General features: G+C 45.0%; 1 protein-coding gene across 10 annotated transcripts in view; it reads right to left on the bottom strand.

Moving 5' to 3' along the window:
* Nucleotides 1-10,535: 10,535 nt before the first annotated feature.
* The window catches only part of LOC134362151 (centrosomal protein of 192 kDa-like), a 50,419-nt gene continuing 44,823 nt past the window's right edge, over nt 10,536-16,131 (bottom strand). For 4 of the 10 annotated variants that reach the window (XM_063077477.1, XM_063077474.1, XM_063077476.1 and 1 more), the window contains 2 exons: nt 12,600-12,710; nt 10,893-12,044 (listed from right to left, as the gene is read on the bottom strand). In XM_063077477.1, the coding sequence (XP_062933547.1) occupies nt 11,856-12,044; nt 12,600-12,710 (300 nt within the window). In that variant the 3' untranslated portion in view covers nt 10,893-11,855. Of the gene's footprint in view, nt 10,712-10,892; nt 12,711-15,422; nt 15,595-16,131 lie in introns of those variants that run through there. The other 6 variants (XR_010021521.1, XR_010021520.1, XR_010021524.1 and 3 more) reach the window with 4 other exon arrangements.

The following is a 16,131-nucleotide window of genomic DNA, read 5'->3' as shown; positions in this document are numbered from 1 at the left end:
GGATCTTCTCCTTTTTTTAGTTAGCAGTGCTAATAGTTTGTCCATTTTATTTATCTTTTCAAAAAACCAACTTTTTGATTCATTGATCTTTTGTATTGTTTTTTGGGTTTTTATTTCATTAAGTTCTGCTCTGATCTTAATGATTTCTTTCCATCTGCTAAATTTGGGTTTGGATTCTTCTTGTTTTCCTAGTTCTTTAAGGTGAAGTGTTAGGTTGTTCAGTTGCCATCTTTCTATTCTTCTGAAGTGAGAGTTTAATGCGATAAATTTCCCCCTTGGTACTGCTTTTGCAGTATCCCACAGGTTTTGGTATGATGTATCATTATTTTCATTAGTTTCAATAAATTTTTTGATTTCCTGTTTGATTTCTTTTGGACGCATATGTCATTAAGTAGAATGCTGTTTCATGTCCATGTGTTTGTATAGTTTTCAGAATTTTGTTTGTTATTGATTTCTAATTTCAATCCATTGTGGTCTGAGAAAATACATGGGATAATTCCAATTTTTTTTGTATTTATTGAGACTTGATTTGTGACCTAACATGTGATCTATCCTGGAGAATGATCCATGTGCTGATGAGAAGAATGAATATTCTGAAAATACGGAACTTTTTAAAAATCATGAATGCAAGCTAATAGTTCTGATTTAAATTTAACTTCAAAGGGACTTTACTTAATACATTGATTTTATCTTTGTATTATAATATTTAATCTTCTAAAACTCTTGGTTGCTAACAACCTTAACCTAATTTCTTATTTATTTTAGCCTAATATATATGTAGAAATTTTAAAATATATTTAGTAAATATAAAATACATAAATATATGTTTATATTACATATTTTACATAAAAATAATTTATCTGTTATATATATAATGTTTTATCAGTTGACGATCCCATATTGCTATGAACAATAAGACTACTGAATGGAGTTGAAGGTCTCTCTGCAGCTCCACTGCTGATTAGAAGGTTTTCCATCAAGGATGCAGAGTGTAAATACCGTGTTCTAAAGTCTCTTAATATAGCTGGGTGAAGAATCAAGATGGTGGAATAGACGGTCACCAGAGTCACCCTCTCCCACAGTCAACCAATTTACAACAATTAAAAATCAACAACTGCCAAGCTGGGGCCACTAGAGCTCAGGGGAAGAGGAAGAGAGACCTATGGAGTTCATGAAGGAGGGAGAAGCCACAATGAGAGAAAGGATCACTCTGACCATTTCGAGCCCCGGCTGCTTCCAGGCTGGACCTGCTGAGCACATGGAGCAGGAGCTGGCAAAAGCTGCAGCTGTGCCCTTCCTATGAAGTTGCTTGGAGGTGACAGGGGAGAAGAGGGCCTTGGTGGCCCCCAGACCAGCAAGACCACTGACAGGGTTCCCATGGACCCACATAGGAGAGAGGGGCCACAAACAACTGAAAAAAGGACCCACTCAGAGGTCAGTGAATCACCTCAAGGGACCAGCTCATGACCTGTCCCATGGGAAGTATATGGAGTACGGGCGGTGGGGAAGATGGGCCCACTGGGGGTACATTGGGGTACAGCATGGACAGCTGATCTGCCCTCCGATCAGCTGTCCATGACCACTCAGTGGAGACTGGTCAGGAACATAGAACTGCAAGGGGAGCAGTTTGCTGAAAAGACTCGGGCCCAGACCAGAGTTTCCACACAACCCAGGTGTACCGGACCTCAGGAGACCCGAAAGTGCTTACAAGGTCAACAGTTAAAACCTGAGCAGCACAAAAAGCCTTCCCCAGAGAATCAGCAGCAAAGCAGCAATTTAGCTCAACCACAGGGCTCAAGTGCTTGTTCCCACAGGAAGTTGCCCCATCTTAGAAGTAAGCAAAGGACAACAAATTAGTTCCAGTGCAGAGTTTAAGTGGTGGGGGCGGCTAATAGTCCAACACAGAACTGAAAGAAAACACAAAACACCCACAGATCAGAGAAAAATTCTGTTATTAACGAGTAAAGGTCTAATACCACCAAAGAACACCCATGAAACCTAAAAGAGTTGGGAGCGCCCAGGCTCCTGAGCCAGAATGGGGGAGCCTGAGGGCCTCAGCCACACTCCCCAACATCTACATCCAGCCCAGCGATAACCACCAAGCCACCACTAGAAATGCCCAGGGCTCCCCTGCAGAGTGAGGGGTTGCCACAGGCCTCAACCATGCCCCCTCCTTCATCCTCTTCCCACCCTATCCCTCTCTCCTTTTCCCTTTCCCCCTCCCCACAACTGCTCCACAACAACATTTGAGAATGTAAAATAATAATAATTTTTTTTAAAAAAGGAAAATAAATAAATAAATAAAGTCTCTTAATATAACTGTTTTCTCTGGGCCAATATGTCACCAATCAAACAGCTTCATTCATTTAGTTTTTTTAATTTTTAGGGGTTGTCTTTGCTTTTTTGCATTTAAATATATATACATAAGCTGTTTACATGACCCTACAGTCAAGACTTTATGCCATGGAAGTCTAGTCCCCATCCTCAGCCTCTTCCTTCTGTCCCTTCCTTCCCCTGGAGTTTTGGTTTATTCTGTGGCGTTCCTACTTACAGATACTGTACAAGCAAGTTCCTAGGACACACTCATGTTTCTCTACATTTCTTATCAAAAATGTGCACAGCTTCTACACCGTCCTGCATCTTATTTTCCCACTTGACCACGTATCCAGGCACTGCCTGCATCAGATCTGGGCACTGTGGTCCCGCCTCTCTTCGGGGCCTGTCCCCACAGTGGGTGGACCTGGTTTACACAGCAGGTCCCTGCTGATGGACATCTTTTGCAATTACAAATTATGCCACAGTGAATAACCTTGTGCCCAAGTCTTTTCGTATTTTTATGTGTGTATCTTTAGAGTAAATTTCTAGAACATTATTCCATTAATCAGAACCAGGGGAAATGTCTGACAGTTAATTTAATTTTGAGACTAATATGATTCTAAAATTTTTTCAGCACTTTCCTCTCCAAACCTGCTCGATGGATGCACAATTTCCCAGATCCCCACTGGGCTCCACACCTGGGGTCCTTACACGTAAGGGACCACGCTGGTCCCGCAAAGTGGCAGGTGGGGACGTAGTCTCCTCTGGGGCTCACTTCTGGAGAACACTTCAGTAGCAAAACAAAAAACATTTCTCTTAAGTCTAAGAAGTGAGCTGAAAAGATTTAGAAATTAGGTTCCACCTTTTATGTAACTCACATCCTTAAGCTAGGTAATAATTATTGAAGAGATATAAATACAAAGAAGAAAACACGTATTACATACAATTCACAAAATGTAATGCACATGTATGAAGGAAGTTCTCATTCCACTATGTCTACCATGGTATTTACATTTGGCATTTCATCACTACTCCTGCATTTTATGAATAGTTGTGTTATAAAAAAGGGAATTTTCTTAGCTCAAAGCATAAGTTGGAAAGTGGTGTTGCTCCTGTATCTCATTGGATCTCTTCTTCCTTCCTCTGGCGGGCTTTTGCCTGCAGGTCACGCCGTGTGCCTTTGTTTACACGCACAGGTAAGGATGAGTGACCGCGGTTCCTCCTGCACTGCGCCTTCAGGAGCGGTGGCCCCTGCACGACGCCTCACGCGTGCTAATCAATAAACACGCCATAGAGCTTTTACCACGGCCTTATTTCATGAGAAACCGGCAGCACGCGTGACAGTTGTGGCAAACGAAAGACGGGCACGCAGTTTTGAACAGACTGATTTTTTTTAACGGCCAGTGTCCCCAGCTGGTGAGACGCCCGGGCGTAAGGTGAGCCCTACAGAAGGTGCGTCACCGAGACCAGCCGGCTGCTCAGGGCGCCGCGTCCTTAGTCCGGCTGCGCCAGGAGGAGACCCCAGGTCACCGGGGACCCGGCGTGGCTTCTTCATTCAGCAGGGATTTATCAGCCACCTGCTGCGCCAGGCCCCGTGGATACAAAAAATGAATAAAAGCTGGCCGCCCGTGCAGAGGGATGGGCGGAGCGGTCCCCAAGTGTCCCAAGGAAGGGGCGGGGCTCGGGTTCTTCCCGCCCCAAGTGTCTGTGTTTAGGACTGAGCTCAGAGAGGGGACGCCGCAGGTTGCACTCGACTGTCCCCACGCTGCCCCTTTGCTGTGGCCGTGCCCACAGGCCCCTGCCCTCACAGCGGCCTGCAGTCCCAGGCCAGGAGGTGGAGGCGGCGTCTCCTCACTGTGACAGGGACCCCGCCGGTCCGGGCTGTCATCTGAGACAGCTGAGCGCACATCTGACCGTCAGCCAGCTGCCGGCCCACGGCCAGTGGACGCACTGCATGTGGCAGCTGCAGAGTGGCCGTGGCTGTCACCCCCAGAGCCCCGTGGCCGGGACAGGACTCCTGTCCAGCTGCTGCTGCCGATTGGGTGGGCCAGTGTCGCTGGAAAGCCTATGCCCTTGGCATGCTCGTTGTCTGAGGGGGAGGTCAGGGACCCTGGGCGAGAACGGTGCGGGCGGGGACCGCTGATCTTGACCCCAAACCCAGCCGCTCAGCTCTAGCTGGACTTTCCGCCGACGGCTCTGCCTAAAGCCACAGCAAGTGCAGTGACAGCAGATGTCCCCAGGACGCTTCCCGTGGCTGATGCTTTGCTTCCGTGATCTCAGCGGACGCGCGACAGCTGCACGGGTAGGGGACACTCATCACCCACGGCCAGGTCACAGCCCAGGAAGCTGAGGCCCGCGAGGAGGCGCGGGGTGCCCGATGCCGCGGCGGCTGGCGGCGGCGTTAGGCGGTCGCGGGCCTCTGCTGCCAGGGAGTCCGGCCCTCGGCTCCCCGGTCCCGGCTCCGCGAGCGAACCAGCCGGCGGGCGGCCGAGGGCGCGGCGCACGGGGGCTGCGCGGGGCCCAACCCCGCCGGGCCGAGGCCCGAAGCCCCGCTCCCGGCGCCCCCGGTGACCTGGCCGTGCCGCGCTGTGGGGACCCGGGGCGCACCCAGACCCCCCGCGGGAGAGGCCGCACGTCTCCCACATCCGCCACCTGCCGCCACGCCCGCGACGCCTCCCGCGCCCCCCGGCGCACCCGCCTCGGTCGGAGCCGCTTCCTGGAGAACTCACGGGGCCACTCAGCCTTCCCCGACCCTTCCTGTCCCCTCGGAAAACGGCCTGTCCCCGGCGCTGCGTCCTCTTCGCACCTAACTTCAGCGGGCCACCTCGGCTATGTCTCAAGCTCGGGCACAGCTCCGCCCCGACCCCTGACCGATGTCCCCAGCCGCCTGCTGCCTGTCCTCCTGCGTGGGCTCCCAACACCCCAAGTTAAATGCTACGGTCGCCCCCACGCGTGACGAGCCAGCTGTCCCCTCTCGCATCCTGGCGTGAGCAGGCGTTCCCTGGCGCTCACTCCGTCCCTGGAGCTGGGCGCAGAGGGCCCGGCCCCCTGCCCGAAGCCGCACGGGAAGCGAGTGGGGCCCGATTCCGTCGTGCGCAGTCTGGCCCCGCCGCTGCACAGGTGCGTCCTACCTGGAGCTGCGCTCGGCGGCCTCCCGGGCCGAGAACTCACCGGCTCTTCCCGCCTGTCAAGTAGGGTCCGTCCCTTCCACGCCCCTCATCTCTAGTATCTGTAGGGAGTTGTCGGAATTCCCGAGTGTCCCTCCCGGTAGACTGAAAGCCTTCATGGCAGGAACTTTCTATCTCCCTGAACAGGTTCTGTAAAAGCCTAGAAAAAACAAGGCAGACCCTGGGCGCATTTGCCCAGGACAATCACAGTTCACATCCACCATCTAGGCAAAATTGTAATCGTGCTTTCTTACACTCTCAGAATTGTCACATGCGATATAAAACTAGTGAGATCTGAGTAGCGCTGGTGCAGTGTATTGTTGGTGACCCTGCTGTGGTGGTGTTCTGGGTAAGCAGGATGTTCCTGTTGGGGAAACTGGAATTCTCTGTGATAATTCTTGCAACTGTGTGCGAATGTACAATTACATCAAAATTAAAAGTTTCTAAAAATTATGCTGGTTTGGAAAAAAATCGTATGGTCACCCTAACAATAATAGCATCTTGTCTAATTCTTCTATTTCATCTCTTTATTTTCCCGTCCCTCTTACATTGTAATTAATTTCATGTACACCAACTCCTATTTATTTTATTTTTTGCCATCTGCCTTTCCAATAAATGATGAAAACAGGAATTGTATGTATTTGTTTTTTACTTCAAGTACGTAAGCCAGGCAGGACACTTGCAGGCACCAAGTTGCTGCTCTAAGACAGTGACTAAGGCATCTGTGCTATCTCCATGTCCCTGGCTCCCAGTGCCCCAGAACCCATCAGTGGCTTCCTGTGTACACCTCTGAGCACAGGTAGGAAATTGTGGCACTCTGTGCAGAATGCCTTTAAAGGTCAATACATTTTATGTGTGAAATGTAAAGTCATAATCATAAGCTTACATTAAAGGAAAATAACAAAATGTCCTAATAAAGATGAACTAATTTTAACTCAATTTTATTTGCTACCTGTTCATTTGCTTTATTATTTGCTAGTACATAGTGACAGGAGCAAAAGTTGCCACCAAAGCTATAAGAAAGACACATGAGAAAGGGGGAATCATCTTCTCCAAAGCGGCTGCAGTTGTTTGATTTTAGCAGAAGTGAGTGCAGGTGAGTAAGTGCAAAAGGGTTCCAGGAGCAGGTGCAGAGGATTCGGGGGAGCAGATGCAAACAGTTCAGGGGAGTATGTGCAGGTTTAGGGGGCATGTGCATTGGGCTCAGGGGAGCAGGTGCAGAGGGTTCAGGGGAGCAGGTGTAGAGGTTCAGGTGAGCAGGTGCAGAGGGTTCAGGGGAGCACATGCAGAGATTGCTGGTTCAAAGTACCCAGTTGCTTGGGAAAGGGGGAGGAAGAGGGGGGTTAAGGAGAAATTGGTAAAAGGCCACAAAAAATGTTTACGTTGTGTAATGAGAAAAGAAAAAGCAAAAACAAAGTACTGAGCCACTAGTCATTCCCACCTCAGGAGTGACAGTTACTCTCAAGGTCTTGGAATTTTGGTCAGTCAAGTTCCAATTCTGGTTGTGCTCTCATATACTGCTGGTGGAAATGTGAAATGGTACAACCACTCTGGAAAAGTCTGGCAATTTCTTAAAATGTTAAGCATATACTTACCACATGATCTAGTCATTCCATCCCTAGGTATCCCAAGAGAAAAGGAAATATACATCCATAAAAAGACACGTACACAAATGTTCATAGAAGCTGTATTGGAATAGTCCCAAAATGGAAACAATGCAAATACCCATGAGCAGTTGAATGGATGAACTAACTGTGGTATATCGATAACTTCTACTCAGCAAAAAAATAATGACTTATTGACATACACAACAGAGATGAATCTTCATTGTGCTGCATGAAAAAAAGCCTGGCAAAAAAGGGTGCTGCTGTGAGTCAAATGTGTCCCCCAGAGCTCATGTGTCAGGAACTTGGTCCCACTGTGACAGTGTTACGAGGGTGGGAAATCAGACATGATATTTGAAAGGTGGGGCCTTTGAGAGGTGATTGGATCACGAGGACTGTGCCCCGTGAATGGGTTAATCCATCCATGGAGTGACGATTATCATGGGTGTGGACTGGTGGCTTTACAAGGAGCACATGAGAGAGCTCATGCCATGTTGCCACAGGGTATTCTGGTTGCCACAGGACCCTGTAGAGAGTCACCACCCAGAAGAAGGCCCCCACCAAATACGCCCCATGGACTGTGGACTTCCTAGCATCCAAAACTATAAGAAATAAATTTCATTTCTTTATAAATTACCTAGTTTCAGGTATTCTGTTAGAAGAAACAGAAATGGGACATGGGTTGATTAATATCCACTAACAGTTTTACAAGCTGCCATTCAGTTACTTACAGGCTGCTGCTTTAAGGAGACATTGGAGTTGTAATGTATGTTCAGTCTCCCCTTCTGTTAATGAATTATTCATATTTTAAAAGTAAAGAAAATGAAAAAATATCCCCGGGGTTGAAAAAGCCTAACTTTGACCTGCCGCAGGCGTGCAACCACTAATCAAAAGCCACCTGTGTGGGCCGAGCCCGTGGCGCACTTGGTAGAGTGCTGCGCTGGGAGCGCGGCGACGCTCCCGCCGCGGGTTCGGAATGACCGGTGCACTCACTGGCTGAGTGCCGGTCATGAAAAAACGACAAAAAAAAAAAAAAAAAAGAAAGCCACCTGTGATTCCCTTACTGAGATGCGTTTTCCTTATTAGGGACTCCCTTGCTGTGGGATGAATCGGATGTCCTATTCCTCTCTAATGCTTGGCAGGTCAGTCTCCAATCTGTGGAGAATGTCCCACATGGGGCACCATTTTGTTGCTTTGCATTGCTTTGCCCCACAAGGATTTGTCATCCCACTTCCCCTGGGTGACGGAGATGCAAAGGATTACTCAAAGCCCATCTCTTCTGAGCAGTGAGAGGCCCTGAAGTGGTTAATCTCCCTTTGGGACGTTCAAGCGAGAGCCATCCCTTCCTTGGGAAATTAACACTGAATTGGGGTTCTCTTCCTGCATTTATTTTCCAGACCAGGAAGTTACAGGAAGAGACAAAGGTGGGGTTATAGTTTAACTGTATAGGCTGGTAACTTTCAGTGAAACAAGCCAGATGACATTCCAGTAGACAATTCAGTGGTCCTATCAACAACAGTTTGATCTTAGCAAACAATCCTTCCTATGGCAATTTCTCAGTATCTTTACATAACAATCAGTAACTAGTCTGTTTTTTAAGCCAGCAACCTGCTGTGCCACAAATCCTTATCTTGCAACAGAGACTTGTAGCCTCAGGGAAATTTCTAGTCTTCCGCAAGGTCAATATTTGAAACTGCAAGGCTTTGGAAAACCAGGCCCTGTGAAGTACATATGCTTTTTAGTATATTCCACAATTATCTGACTTTTTTACCTTTGCCATACTAGTGGGCAGGAAGTGGTAGCTCATTGGGACTCTGATCTGCATCTCTCTGGTGGCTAGTACTTCGTAGTACTTCTTTTTTTTTTTTTTTTTTTTTTTGTCGTTTTTTTGTGACCGGCACTCAGCCAGTGAGTGCACCGGTCAGTCCTATATAGGATCTGAACCCGCGGCGGGAGTGTCGCCGCGCTGCCAGCGCAGCACTCTACCAAGTGCGCCACGGGCTCGGCCCCTTCGTAGTACTTCTTTCTCCACATGCTACTTACCTTGCTCAGGTGTTTCTTCTGTCCAGAAAATTATCCTCTTTTCCATCTTCCCTCAAGAGCTGTCTGATAGTAACAGCTGTGAGTTGATAGTGGTCTATGGTTGTGTTCACTACTTTGATTGTGGTGATGGTCTCATGAGTATATACACATGTCAGAACTCATCAATTTGTATACTGTAAATATGTGCAATTAATTGAATATCAATTATATCTTAATAAAGCTGTCAAAACTAACAAGTAACTCCCCCCTAAAAAAGTGATAAAGATCCCATGATAGGGGCCTGGAATATTTGTATCCCCTCTTTCTAAAATATTTCTGGACTCCTTTTGTCTGAGAGTGCTTACTAAGTTAGTCCATTTCTGTTGCTTATAACAGAATACCAGAAACTGGGTAACTTATAAACTTATAAAGAAACAAAATTTATTTCTTACAGTTTTGGAGGCTGGAAGTCCAAGATCCAGGGATTACACCTGTTGAGGACCTTCTTCTGTACAGGGTCCCATGGTGACCAGGTGTCACATGTGAGAATGGGCTGAGCAAGAGAGAGCTGACCTGCTCACCCCGTCTTTTTATAAAGCCATCAGAACCACGCCTGCTACTCCATGAGTGGATCAACCCAATTGTAAGGGCACAGTGCTCACAAGATTCACCTATTGAAGGCCTCACCTTTCTTTCTAATACCATAACTGGATTTCCACCCTCTTAACACTGTAATAATGGGAGTCAAGTTTCCAATACATGAACTTTTAGGGGACACATTTGAACCTGGCAGCCCATTTGCCTATGTGTCTTAATATTGTAAAGCATCTCAAAAATTTTTTTGGGCATCTCAAAATTTTTTTTGGATATAGGCTTGATATAAGAACTCAATGAAAGATGGACCTGTAGCTGGTGAGGGGTCCACTGGGGCAGCAGCAGAGCAAGCACCTGGTGGGGAGGGGTGAGAGGTGCCACCATGCATGCATGCTCTCAGAAGCACCTGCTAAGCCAAGTGATCGGCACAGAGGGGTCTTACACCAACCTGGGCCATAGCCCTGGGCGTCTGGAGCAGGTCCCAGGCTAAGCTTGTCATTCTCAAATCAACCTCACACTTTCAGGGACAGATAATAAGTTATCTAAACCTGCAAACAAATCTGTCCATGGCATTTATAAACAATTGGAAGTTTTAATAATATCACATATTATGTCCTTCTATGTGGCTTGGTCAATAGACTCGTACACTAAAGGCACTAACAAATTCTAATTAATAATGAATGCTAACGAATTATAACATGATAATGAAATCAGTTCCATTTTAAACCCATTCCAGTCAGGGAGATGGTATTAATCCCTAAACAAAGGAGAGCACAAAAAACACTTCCTATAGACTCAATTCTCTTACCCTACTTGAACTTAAATTTATTAAAATTTAAAACATATTCTTTGCAAATAATTTAGAATGCCATGAGAGCATGCAAACCCAAAGACAGAGTGGCTCACCCTTTACTGGTGACTTTGCTTGATACCTGAGGGACTGTCACTGCAGCCACACAGGGAGACTGCTGAGGACCGAGCAGTGACACGAACCACAGATCTCTGCTGCTGAGAAAGTAAACAGCACAGCAAATAATAAGTATATGTGTTAAACTTATATGTGAAAACTTTGTATTAATTAAAGTTATAAGATGTGTAAAGGAATTTTAAAAGCCACTTTGAACACTGTCTTGCAGAAAAACTATACATTTTGGTAACTGATACATTATTTTTTATTGAAACAATCAATTATACATATTGACACATTTATTTGAAGTGTAGGTTGTGATGTCGACTGTGCCCCGTTTGTGAACACCTCTGAAGCACAACGGGCACAGGGTGCTTCCTTGGCTTATCTGGCATGTGGACTAGTGGCCAGGTGCCCTCTCCCTAGGCTTGTCCTGGTAACCTGGAGCGGTTTCCCCTGTTGGTGGTTTGTTTTCAAAGATCCCTGAGCTGCAGTAATTCTTTCAATTCACCAGCAACACTGCTGACCAGTTCGTGCTGCTCAGATGTTGGACACAATTGTCCACCTCTCACTTGAGCTATGATAAAGTCACCTGCCATGTGCAACGCACCACCAGTACCAAGCGAGACTCCATGGTGCCTTGGTACAGATTTATACAACTTGAAAATACCCTGTTCAAAAGTCCAAACAACTTACTAATTTTCTGAAAGAGCTGTATTTTGATAAAATACCATTTACACTTCTAAAAAAGACTCAGAAACTGTCTTTTAACATCAATGCTTGGGACAAAAGCCCACCTCCTGGGGCCCTCAGCCCTCACCCCCAGTTGATCCCTCAGACTCTCAGGGCCTCTGTTCTCTCAGCTCTAAAAAGTCGCCATAAAGTCTGCCCAGCTTTTTCACAGAGAAACTTCAAATGCCTAATAAAGATCATTCAAGTCAAAGTATAAGAGGGAAAGCGCTCTCCACACATGAGGCTGAGGTCCAGGCAGAGGAGAGAGGGGGCCACAGAGAGCAAAGCAGTCCCATGGGATGAATATGGAGAAAAAAATAAATTTCACACATGAAGTGATGTTACCTCAGAGGCTCTAGTTGGAACACTCCTCCTCCTGCAGGATAAGGGGAGCATTTCACAGACAGTCTCACTTTCCAGGGGCCACAAGGCCCTGGCTGCAGCTGGGCACCCATGGTGCTGTGACCCACAGGGCCACCCAGCACTTCCTCCTGCAGGCAACGGCCATGAAGCTCAGGAGGTGCCACCCTGAAGGGAGTGACATCTGAAGGCGACGCGGAATGGAAGCATCTTGCTTTCTGATGCTTTTAGCCCGGAGACCAGCCCAACCCTGCCAGCAGGGGCAGCAGGAATTCGAATAGAAAACATGCAGCTTTGTTGCCTTGAAGAACCAAAGAACACGACTTGGACAGCCCAGAAATCCTGGAAAGGAGAAAGCCAGAGAAGGGGGGCCCTAAATTCTGTGGTTTCCTACGTCTCATGGGATGGGAGGCTCCGGCCACACTGAAAGAACTGAGCCAGGCAGTCCCTCGGCCTCTACTCCACCATCTGAGGAGATTTTAACTCACAGCAGCATGGCCTGGGAGCACACCATGAGATTGAGATGTGATGTTATTTATACTGAAATAAATTACACCGAGAGAAACTGGTCACTGCAGAAATTGAACTGTCAATGTGGGCAGCTCTCACTTCTTATTTAGAGTGAAAGTTATGGTAACATTTTGCTGTGCACAAAAAAAGAAAAAAATCTGCATTTGTTTTATACAATAAACTCTGAAAAAAAGAAAAGCTGATTTCAGGAGAGAAGCCCTCGCGTGCTGCTGACCAAGGCTTGCTGTATGAGCTTCTGTGGAATGATGGCCTTGGCATCCCTGGAAGCAGATGGCACCCCAGGGCTTTGCGTCTGCTTCAGGAGAGGGGCCCAGAATGCTCACGGGCTTCAGAGAAGCAGAATCAGCAACCAGCTGGTTTTCCCACCTGCTGTTTCTGCACAAGCGGCCACGGAGGACTGTGGAATCCAGCCTGTTCCTCTGATGGAGCTGGACTGGCTTGAATAATCGTGGTGCTCAACTCACTGGTGATATCACTCTGAATGTGACAAAAATATTTTAAAAACAATCCAGATAAACTGAATATAACAAATTCAAACCATGCTGATAGTCTCAAGTAATATAATAAAAAGATCTACATTACATTATCCCTCTGGAAAAGAGTAGGTTGACACAAAAAAAGTAGTTTTGCAATTGTGAAATGCAGGCTTACATTAGAAAATCTGCATTCATTGTTTTATAAAAAGAATTATAATATGAGGAAAATAAATAGGAGGTATACACCAGTTACATCTGAAAATTTTACATAGATAAAAGACCAGTCAAGTAATTTTTTACAAATTTAAGAGATTTCTTCCTGTAAACTTTATAATAAAACTCTAAATAAATTAGTAACAAAGGAGTGTGCAGTGGGTTAGAAATCTTGATTCTCCTTTGATCTTAGAATAGGACTTTTAGGTAAATGCATGCATGGGGCTATAGCCCTTGAGTAGGGGACAAAAATAGTCCACGATAAGTTTGGCAAAAGCCATCTAATCAATTCTAATCACTATTTAGGGATGGGATTGTGTACTTTGATTATTTTAGGTCGCTGGTTTGATTCCAGCTCAAAGGACTATTGACTATTTAACGTACTGATTGTTCTTAAGATATGCTAAGGAAACTGCTTGAATGCTGTTTAAATATGCTAAGGAAATCGGTGTAGAAGTATGTGGAAAAGAAAATGTTTGCTAAGGACAAGCTGCTTGTTTGGTGGATCAACTTAGCTTTTTAGGGCTGAGCCTGTGGCGCACTCGGTAGCGCGCTGCGCTAGCAGCGCGGCGACGCTCCCGCCACCGCGGGTTCGGATCCTATATAAGAATGATCGGTGCACTCCCTGGCTGAGCGCCGGTCACGAAAAAAAAATAAAAAAATAAATAAATAAAAATAAATAAATAAATAAATATTTAAAAAAAAAAAAAAAAACTTAGCTTTTTATAAATTGCATTCTGGAATGTCACATTGTTAATTTTATGGCTATTACTAGTTTCAGTTTAAAGCTGAACTTACCCATAAGTCACTTCTGTAACACTGCCTGTTTTTATGCCCAGTTGATGACTGAATCAACCGATTTTTCTTGTGAAACTTCCTTGTCTTGTCAAGAAAAAGAAAGGCTGATTTTGAATCGGGGCTGCTCCCCTGATGTGCGGCAGTCCCTCCAGGCCTTATTCATGTTACTTTGAGTGGTTCTTTTTTTTGTCTCAGTTACATAGAGGGACGTGTAACAGAGTGGGGGCAAGTAAGCTTTCAAATGGTATCAACAGGTGGTTAAGAATCAACACAAAGCAGCTACTGGGCCCTCCCCTCCCATTATCTGTCTTCACTGCTGCGTACGCTTGAAGAATTGAACATGTTAATTTTCATGAGTAGTAAGCTTTTTTCAATTTCTAAACTTGCATGGCTCTATTTTCTTAAGTATGAACTAATGAATGTTTACATACTTATTTCTTTATAATGCATAACCTGAAGGGTGATATCTATAGCTCTGCATTATCGACCGGCTGGAATTTATACACAAGTCATACTTATCCCTCACTGGTTATTTTTGGTACTTTGTTTGGAAATTTCTCCTGGACAAAGTTTTAGAAACAAAGACACTGACAAACAATGACCAGATTATTGGCCAGTTGTTAATATAACAAATGATATGTACTCAGGAGCGACTTATTAGGTGACAAGCATTGCCCTCATATATAATTCTTCCTCATAGATGAAGAAACAGGTTTTGGGAAGTTTAGTATTCTGTCTGAGGAAGTAGCAAAGGAGAGGTTGTCTGACTCCTTAACTCAGCTCTTAAGCACTATGCTAGGAATATATAGGCTCAATATCTAAAAATAACATCAAAAAGATAACTTTCAATGAAATAGGCATAATGTTTTATCTAACATCATATATTTAGCATCTCTAGTGCATATATTTAGAGCTCAGTGGAGGAGGCCTACACAGCACACCTACAACAGTCATACTTAGCTCACTGTAAAAATGAATTCTGTCACATTCACAAAATACACACAGAGATAATAACACACTAGATTCTCCTGAATAAACCTCTCGTGTCTGCTCTCCTATCCCCCAGCTACCTTAGGCCAAGCCCACAGTCTGTTGCCTGAATGACTACCATAGTCTCATGTCATATCTCCCAGATTCTAATCTTGCTCCCCGCTTAATCCCTCTGTCGTGCAGCTGTTGGAGTAATCTTTTAAAACATTGAAACTGATCAAGTCAGTGTCCAGCTTAAAAGCCTTCAAACTTCCAAATTTTACATCCAAGACTCTTCATTCACTGCAGCCATCCTAAACTTCCTGGAGTGCCTCAAATGCAGCATGCATCTCACAATCCCACACCCTCCTTAACTCCAAGTAATCCTGCAAAATATGGCTTCAATACATTACCCCTCCCACAAACCTTTGCTGAACCATCCCCCACTCATATTTTCAGTCTCCACCTTCTGAATCCCCATAGCATATAGGCAGTACATACTTCATTACACAGTGTCTTCTACCACACTGAGAGCTTTTTGAGGGCAGATACTAAATGTTTGTACCTCTAGTGCTCACCCGGCATGAAGAACTATTTATATACACACTAATTCATTTTAAAGGTAAAATAGTAAGAAGGAATTATACAGGTTTGAACTTCAGTCTGAATCAAATATCAGGAACATTTTATAGCTGGAAGCCTTTCTAAAAATATAATCCAAGTGCCTGCCCACCTTATGGTCCTCTAGGTCATAACCTGTAGCTGTGGTAGGATAGGTGCTCTCTTGTTCAGACACATAGGTCAGCCTGCTCACACTAGCACGTGTATATGTCAACTGAGACAACTCACTTTCACAGGGGGGTTTCTGATGATGTGCTGTTGAACCAAAAGACTCTACAGCACACCTGAAAGAGAGAAGAATATCTCATGATTGGAATTATCCATTCCTTTACTTAACATTATCTACATTAGTGGGGAGGGGAAGGGAATTCCTGCTTGCCCAAAATCTTGCAAATAACTCAACCAAGCATTCGTTGTTTACACTTTATCAAAAATTGTAAATTATATTCCTACTGAATGAAGTATCTGGTAAGCTACTGTAAAAGAAAAATGTCATGGTATTTTCATTAATAAATACCATATGTAGATATACAATGTTAGCTATCCACTCAAAAATTTATTGAGTATCTTACATAGAGCATTGAACAAAAACATACAAATATTCCTGCCCTTGGAGAGCAAAGAATAAGAAAAGAATTATGTAGAAAGGGCAAAAAATGGGAACAGTCATATCACACTGATAGGAATATAATGTGGTACAACTTTCAGCTGGATAATTAAGTGATGTAGATCAAAAGCCCCTTGACTTAGATATTCTACATCTAGAAATTTATCCTAAGAAAAATTAATGATAAATGTAAAGATATCACAAAAAAGATGTC

This window comes from Cynocephalus volans, chromosome 13 (assembly GCF_027409185.1).
Source record: "Cynocephalus volans isolate mCynVol1 chromosome 13, mCynVol1.pri, whole genome shotgun sequence".
NCBI lineage: Eukaryota > Metazoa > Chordata > Mammalia > Dermoptera > Cynocephalidae > Cynocephalus > Cynocephalus volans.
This window is presented reverse-complemented; position numbering and strand designations above follow the sequence as displayed.